The following is an 8,760-nucleotide window of genomic DNA, read 5'->3' as shown; positions in this document are numbered from 1 at the left end:
GCTTCTAAAAATTTTTAAATAAAAGCGTTTTATTGTGGTTGGTCTGATAGCTGAAAAAATTTTTCAACTTAAATAATACGAAACCAGATGATAAACAAACTTAATCATTAATAATAAATTATTTATGCAATAATATTTTTGTGAAACAATATAGGCATCAGCATTGTACGATTCCTTTATATAATTTCTTCACATAACAGTTCATATGTTAGCATAAGCAGAGAACTCTCTTGTTAAGATTATGGAATCAAATTAGTATAAAATATAGAGAACATAAAATTCTCAAAAGTATTCCATTAAACACTTTTGACAAATTATTTTTTGTGCACATATTATATACAATCTCTACTTCATATTTTATATAAAATAAAATATTTGAAAAATTTTACAAATATAGTTTGGAGTATGAAAAGATATCAAGCATTTTTATATTCTACTATTTTACTTGTATAATAGACCTAAACTGCAGCATTTCTATATAAGAGACTGTCATTAACGCAAGGACCAAACTGTTTGAAATATTTTGATAATAATATTCTAATGTTATTTCTGGAGAAAAATATGTTTGCTAATGAAAAAACGATTCCAAAAAAAAATGTTAATGAAAATCTCTTTAAAAATATTGAAAATCAATCTAGTATAACAAACATGTAGTCAATAATAATATAATAATGATTTTTAGTCAAGCTCCTACCATATAAGAGAAAATAATAATATTATTTCTAACATAATATTGCAAACAATTGGTGGAAAATTTGTCCTACTCGTATTTTATCAGTATAATTAGAAGTAAAAATTATTGTAGTGACTGTCAAGTGAAATGAAAAATACTATTATATGTTATATAAAAAGAAAAATAGAAGAAAATCATATGGAAATAAAATTTAAATTAAAAGGAAGTGATCTATGTACTTGATAATACACTAGCATATTTTTGATATGTTCCATTAAGGTTTTTAATATAAAGTGATTTTATTCGTTTATAGTACTGTACAAAATGTTAGAAATTCGACTACGTGTTACAATCTTCATTGCACTTGTTAAACTGAACGTTTTTATAGATAAAAACAAGGCCGTTGTTGTTAACGGTTTATATGAGAGCGGGTTGAATTGCAAATCCAAAACGAATTTTACCGATTATCTTATTTTAAAGAATGAGTCAAATGTATTACAACAATTTCCGAATTTCTATACTCGTATATTGACCTTTTAGCAATCAGTTTAAAGGGCAAAATTTAGTATAAATACTTAAATAATTCAATTTATTTATCAGTTCAACAATTAGTTTCCAACAGCAGAGTTATCTTATCCATTGTATAATATTTGAGTATAGTCTTAAAATCAAAAAATTTTATAATGAAACTACTAAGCATTGGTGGATTAGCTTTTGTACTTGTTGGATTGGCTTCAGCAGGACATCATCATGGTGGTGGTGGTGGTGGTGGTGTTGGTCATGGTGGTTCTGTTAGTTATAGCGTTGTAACAAAGCACGACGATTCACATGGACACGGTGGTCACAGTGGTCATGGCGGTCATGGTGGTCATGATGGCCATCATGAACATAGCAGTTATGTTATAACTTCGCATGGTGGAGGACATGACGGCGGACATGGTGGATATGATGGTGGACATGGTGGTCATGATGGCGGTCACGATGGAGGACACCATGGCGGTCACGAAGCTCACCATTATCCTAAATATGAGTTCAGTTATGGTGTTGAAGATAAACATCATGGAGATAAAAAAAGTCAATGGGAACATCGTGATGGTGATCATGTGAAAGGTAATGAAGTACATTTGTATATAATTTTATTAACATATTCACATAATATAATTTTTTGCATTGTTTTTATAGGTAGTTACTCACTTAAGGAAGCTGATGGCACTACTCGTGTTGTAGAATACACTGCTGATAAACACAGTGGATTCAATGCTAAGGTCCATAAAATCGGACATGCCCACGGTGGTCATGATGGAGGTTACGATCATGGTCACGGACATGGTCATGGTCATGGACATGGTGGTCATGGAAGCAGTTACGTTAATGTTAAACAACATCATTAAATGCAAAAGAATTTCATATTGAAAAACTATAGAATATATATCAGTGCAAACTGTTAAAATAGTTGTTTAATATGTAAATAATAAATACGAGTATTCATATAGGAATAAAAATGTTTTACTTTGAAAATGTTTACGATATGAGATATAGTGTTTAATTTGTTAAATTTTTGATTACAATATTGAAATGGAAATTGCTTTCGAATAAATGGATTACATCTGTATATCATTTACTAAGTACCCAATAATTACAAAACTTTTAAGAGAAGGGTGAAAAATAGCTATTTGGTTCTTTGTTTTTTTAAAGTATTAGTCAATTTATTAGTCAATATAATTATAGATTTGTTGTAAATTCGTTCCAAACTGAAACAAAACTTCACTAATTTAACGAGAATAAACTATGAAGAAGTTACCAATATATTAATTTAGATTATTTATCTTATTTAACGTCTCCGTATTAGGAAGTATTTGAAACACGCTCAAATATTTTAAACATTATATGTTTTTAGAAAATAAATTATAAATATTTTGTAGAAATTTTAAGAAAATAGCTTGTTTGCATTTACATTTTGAGTCTGTTTGTTTTGAAATCATCTTTGTTGTATTAAATTTGAAGATCAGTCAATAAATTATTTATGCAATAATATTTTTGTGAAGCAATATAAGCATCAGCATTGTACGATTCCTTTATATAATTACTTCACATAACAGTTCATATGTTAGCATAAGTAGAGAACTCTCTTGTTAAGATTATGGAATCAAATTAGTATAAAATATAGAGAACATAAAATTCTCAAAAGTATTCCATTAAACACTTTTGACAAATTATTTTTTGTGCACATATTATATACAATCTCTACTTCATATTTTATATAAAATAAAATATTTGAAAAATTTTACAAATATAGTTTGGAGTATGAAAAGATATCAAGCATTTTTATATTCTACTATTCTACTTGTATAATAGACCTAAACTGCAGCATTTCTATATAAGAGACTGTCATTAACGCAAGGACCAAACTGTTTGAAATATTTTGATAATAATATTCTAATGTTATTTCTGGAGAAAAATATGTTTGCTAATGAAAAAACGATTCCAAAAAAAATGTTAATGAAAATCTCTTTAAAAATATTGAAAATCAATCTAGTATAACAAACATGTAGTCAATAATAATATAATAATGATGTTTAGTCAAGCTCCTACCATATAAGAGAAAATAATAATGTTATTTCTAACATAATATTGCAAACAATTGGTGGAAAATGTCCTACTCGTATTTTATCAGTATAATTAGAAGTAAAAATTATTGTAGTGACTGTCAAGTGAAATGAAAAATACTATTATATGTTATATAAAAAGAAAAATAGAAGAGAATCATATGGAAATAAAATTTAAATTAAAAGAAAGTGATCTATGTACTTGATAATACACTAGCATATTTTTGATATGTTCCATTAAGGTTTTTAATATAAAGTGATTTTATTCGTTTATAGTACTGTACAAAATGTTAGAAATTCGACTATGTGTTACAATCTTCATTGCACTTGTTAAACTGAACGTTTTTATAGATAAAAACAAGGCCGTTGTTGTTAACGGTTTATATGAGAGCGGGTTGAATTGCAAATCCAAAACGAATTTTACCGATTATCTTATTTTAAAGAATGAGTCAAATGTATTACAACAATTTCCGAATTTCTATACTCGTATATTGACCTTTTAGCAATCAGTTTAAAGGGCAAAATTTAGTATAAATACTTAAATAATTCAATTTATTTATCAGTTCAACAATTAGTTTCCAACAGCAGAGTTATCTTAACCATTGTATAATATTTGAGTATAGTCTTAAAATCAAAAAATTTTATAATGAAACTACTAAGCATTGGTGGATTAGCTTTTGTACTTGTTGGATTGGCTTCAGCAGGACATCATCATGGTGGTGGTGGTGATGGTGGTGGTCATGGTGGTTCTGTTAGTTATAGCGTTGTAACAAAGCACGACGATTCACATGGACACGGTGGTCACGGTGGTCATGGTGGTCATGGTGGTCATGGTGGTCATGGTGGTCATGGTGGTCATGGTGGTCATGATGGCCATCATGAACATAGTAGTTATGTTATAACTTCGCATGGTGGAGGACATGACGGCGGACATGGTGGATATGATGGTGGACATGGTGGTCATGATGGCGGTCACGATGGAGGACACCATGGCGGTCACGAAGCTCACCATTATCCTAAATATGAGTTCAGTTATGGTGTTGAAGATAAACATCATGGAGATAAAAAAAGTCAATGGGAACATCGTGATGGTGGCCATGTGAAAGGTAATGAAGTACATTTGTATATAATTTTATTAACATATTCACATAATATGATTATTTACATTGTTTTTATAGGTAGTTACTCACTTAAGGAAGCTGATGGCACTACTCGTGTTGTAGAATACACTGCTGATAAACACAGTGGATTCAATGCTAAGGTCCATAAAATCGGACATGCCCACGGTGGTCATGATGGAGGTCACGATCATGGTCACGGACATGGTCATGGTCATGGACATGGTGGTCATGGAAGCAGTTACGTTAATGTTAAACAACATCATTAAATGCAAAAGAATTTCATAGTGAAAAACTATAGAATATATATCAGTGCAAACTGTTAAAATAGTTGTTTAATATGTAAATAATAAATACGAGTACTCATATAGGAATAAAAATGTTTTACTTTGAAAATGTTTACGATATAAGATATAGTGTTTAATTTGTTAAATTTTTAATTACAATATTGAAATGGAAATTGCTTTCAAATAAGTGGAGTACATCTGTATATCATTTACTAAGTACCCAATAATTATAAAACTTTTAAGAGAAGGGTGAAAAATAGCTATTTGGTTCTTTGTTTTTTTAAAGTATTAGTCAATTTATTAGTCAATATAATTATAGATTTGTTGTAAATTCGTTCCAATTTGAAACAAAACTTCACTAATTTAACGAGAATAAACTATGAAGAAGTTACCAATATATTAATTTAGATTATTTATCTTATTTAAAGTCTTCGTATTAGGAAGTATTTGAAACACGCTCAAATATTTTAAACATTATATGTTTTTAGAAAATAAATTATAAATATTTTGTAGAAATTTTAAGAAAATAGCTTGTTTGCATTTACATTTTGAGTCTGTTTGTTTTGAAATCGTCTTTGTTGTATTAAATTTGAAGATCAGTCAATAAATTATTTATTTAAGTTGAAAAATTTTTTCAGCTATCAGACCAACCACAATAAAACGCTTTTATTTAAAAATTTTTAGAAGCAGATATTTCGTTCTTTATTTTAGAACATCTTCAGTGCTATAATAATTATACAAAAAAATTACAAAATAAAACTTATAAAAGTTACACATTACAATTAAAATATTACCTTAATTTTTTAATAAAAAGCTTAACTTAAGGTTTATAAAATTACAATTAAAAACAATATATACGTAAAGTAACATATATATAAAATGACACTATTAAAGGCACAAATATTAAATTAACAATAATTATTTTTGTTTTTAACATCACATATGTTCGATATCAGACAATAATAAACATAGAAACAAAAATAAGGAAAATGGAATTATAAAATCTATTTTGTTATGTCAAAAACTTTAGTACAACTTATATAGTTGTCTTTGTTTAATAAATTTAAAAAATATAATATACATTATTATTATTTCTCTTAAAACATCTCAGAATCAATATCAAACGGTCAAATTATTTTCTTTCTTCTTTTTTTTTTTTTTTGTTTTCTTTTAACCGATATTTGTCAAGTATATTAGAATAAAGAGCACTGAAATTCTCTGTGTCTTTTTTAAAATTCACCACCTGGTTGTAATTTAATATAATGTGTATGACTTCAGCTAGTACTCTTTTTTGGTAATTATTTTCAATTTCAAGAATTGAAGCATCTTCGAAATTGAAAGTATGTTTAGCTGAATGATGATGTTCAGATAAGGCTGTTTTTTTATAATCATCAGTGCGTCTGCACGTACTTTTATGCTCACTTAACCTTTTTGATAATTTTTGTTTCGTCATTCCTATATAAGATTTACTGCAATCATTACAATTAATCTTATATATTAGATTAGACAAATTTTCTTTTTTCTCTTGATCTTTCAGCTTTGAGAAAAAAACATTGGTTGTTTTTAAATTATATAATACAACGTCAATAATTTGTTCTTCTTTGAAAAGTTTCGAAATTTTTTGAGATAAACCAGGAATGTTTGGAAAAGTGCACCTTTTTTTAATATTGTTAGAATTGCTCACTGTTGTGTTTTTAACTAATTGTGTATGTTTATTTGATAATAATATTTTGTTAACGAAATATTTAGGATAGTTATTATTATTTAGTATTTTTTTAATTTGTTTAATATTATCTTCCATAAATATTTCATCACTTAAAGCTTTAACTCTGCTTATAAAGTTTCTAACAGTGTTGACTTTTTGGTGTATTGGATGATTAGATAAAAAATTCAGTAATCTACCTGAAGATGTCGGTTTTTTATACCAGTTGGTGATAATCTTTTTGTCATTTCTTATGACCATAATATCTAAGAAAGGAATTTTTCCATCCTTTTCAATTTCATATGTAAATTGAATGTGTGGATTCACATTGTTAAAAGCTGTAACCGTATTATTAACTTCGTCTTTGGGTATTGCAAATAACGTATCATCAACATAATACATAGCCAATGTTACTTCAAATGGTAATTTATTTAAAACTGTTGATATTATAAACTCCATAATGAAGTTAGCTAGTGATGGTGATGCCGGATTTCCCATTGATGTACCGTCCAATTGATGAATAATTTTATTATTGAATTTAAAAAAGCTATTGTTAAAAATAAATAAAATTATTTCTATGAATATGTCTTTTGGAATTGCCGTAAAACAACTTATAAAACACCAGTATTTTTTAATCATTTCTACCATCAAGGTTTTGGGAATGCTAGGAAACAGGGATATTACATCTAATGATATTAATATGTATCCATCTGGAATATTCGTTTTCTTTAAAATCTCAATTGCTTCGAATGAGTTTTTAATACTCCGGTGGAAAGTGGAACATATTTTTGAGAAAATTTTATGAATAAATGTAGATAAGTTGTATGTAGGTGAGTTAATGTTACTAATCACAGGTCTATAAGCTATTTTTTGTATAATTATTATAGCACTGAAGATGTTCTAAAATAAAGAACGAAATATCTGCTTCTAAAAATTTTTAAATAAAAGCGTTTTATTGTGGTTGGTCTGATAGCTGAAAAAAATTTTTCAACTTAAATAATACGAAACCAGATGATAAACAAACTTAATCATGAATACTAATGGCTTCTTTATGGAAATAAAAACAAAATTTGGTTACAAGAACATGTTACTATTAAAACAATTAATGAACTTAAGCAAAACATTGGCAAATTATAACAACAGAAGAATTTTCTTGCTCAAATGTAGACAAAAAAATATAATACCTTCACATATAAAAAATAATATTAACTGCATATTCACTATTACAACAGACAATCATCCGTATAAGAATAAAGCTGACAATATTTTAAAAAAATTTAGACGATCAATTTTAAACTTGGAAATCAAAATAACAATATGGAAAATTGATATTACTAACAAAGAAATAATCAAAATAAAATCTGAACTTAGACAAAACATTGATACAATAACTTTAGATAACTTTTATATAAGATTAAAACATAGATACAACTCGTTGTTTGATAAAGTTAAGAAATCAAATTGTAAAAAATTCGAAAATCTGATAAAAAAACATGACACATTTACAATTACTTGTAGAAAGGAATTTATTCATAATTATACCGATATTGAACTTCCTCCACCAGTCCAAAGAATTATAGGAATGGGTCCAAAATTTTCTCTACAATTGGAAACAAAAGATGTCAACATGACTACTATTATTAAAGATTTTGAATATTGTGTACAACAACATCCGTATAACAATAATAAATTAGACCAATTGAGAATGAAAGGAATAAATATGATTACCAATTTTTATTCAAATGGACAATTACTTAATAAAACCAATAGTATGAAAAAAGACATAAATGCTACGAAAAAATTTTTACATGATAACAACAACATTTTTGTAAAAAGAGCAGATAAGGGAAATTCTACTGTCATTTTATATAAGGAAGAATATTTCCAATATATGACAGAGATGTTTAGTGATGAAAATAAGTATGAAGTTGTAAATAAAGATCCTACCACATCAATTGAGACTAAAAGTAATGCAATTATTGATTCACTATCAAAAGCGGGAATCATCGAAAAAACCGAAGTGTATAAATTAAAAAAACATAACAGTATATGCCCCAAAGCATATGGTCTCAGAAAAACTCATAAAGTAGGAAAAATAGCTTATAGACCTGTGATTAGTAACATTAACTCACCTACATACAACTTATCTACATTTATTCATAAAATTTTCTCAAAAATATGTTCCACTTTCCACCGGAGTATTAAAAACTCATTCGAAGCAATTGAGATTTTAAAGAAAACGAATATTCCAGATGGATACATATTAATATCATTAGATGTAATATCCCTGTTTCCTAGCATTCCCAAAACCTTGATGGTAGAAATGATTAAAAAATACTGGTGTTTTATAAGTTGTTTTACGGCAATTCCAAAA

General features: G+C 27.2%; 2 protein-coding genes across 2 annotated transcripts; both read left to right on the top strand.

The window, feature by feature from the left end:
- The first annotated feature begins 1,356 nt into the window (after positions 1 to 1,356).
- LOC119677034 (cold and drought-regulated protein CORA-like) lies at positions 1,357 to 2,064 on the top strand. The gene is made up of 2 exons (XM_038088302.1): positions 1,357 to 1,783; positions 1,856 to 2,064. The coding sequence occupies exons 1-2, from the start codon at positions 1,357 to 1,359 to the stop codon at positions 2,062 to 2,064; spliced, it is 636 nt and encodes a 211-aa protein (XP_037944230.1).
- Positions 2,065 to 3,925: 1,861 nt separating this feature from the next.
- Positions 3,926 to 4,666, top strand: LOC119677032 (cold and drought-regulated protein CORA-like). Its single transcript, XM_038088301.1, has 2 exons — positions 3,926 to 4,385; positions 4,458 to 4,666. Exons 1-2 carry the CDS (start codon positions 3,926 to 3,928, stop codon positions 4,664 to 4,666), a joined length of 669 nt encoding a protein of 222 aa, XP_037944229.1.
- The last annotated feature ends 4,094 nt before the right edge of the window (positions 4,667 to 8,760 follow it).

The sequence above is a fragment of the Teleopsis dalmanni genome, chromosome 2 (assembly GCF_002237135.1).
Source record: "Teleopsis dalmanni isolate 2A chromosome 2, ASM223713v2, whole genome shotgun sequence".
Classification (NCBI taxonomy): domain Eukaryota; kingdom Metazoa; phylum Arthropoda; class Insecta; order Diptera; family Diopsidae; genus Teleopsis; species Teleopsis dalmanni.
The sequence above is the reverse complement of the archived record's forward strand: the minus strand, read 5'-3'. Positions and strand labels throughout refer to the sequence as shown.

What these genes read in the sequence shown, in the direction of transcription:
- LOC119677032 (XM_038088301.1), top strand. Translation starts at nt 3,926, where the DNA reads ATGAAACTACTAAGCATTGGTGGATTAGCTTTTGTACTTGTTGGATTG. An exon ending in TGATGGTGGCCATGTGAAAG is followed by an intron (nt 4,386 to 4,457) that starts GTAATGAAGTAC and finishes TTGTTTTTATAG; the next exon opens with GTAGTTACTCACTTAAGGAA.
- LOC119677034 (XM_038088302.1), top strand. Translation starts at nt 1,357, where the DNA reads ATGAAACTACTAAGCATTGGTGGATTAGCTTTTGTACTTGTTGGATTG. An exon ending in TGATGGTGATCATGTGAAAG is followed by an intron (nt 1,784 to 1,855) that starts GTAATGAAGTAC and finishes TTGTTTTTATAG; the next exon opens with GTAGTTACTCACTTAAGGAA.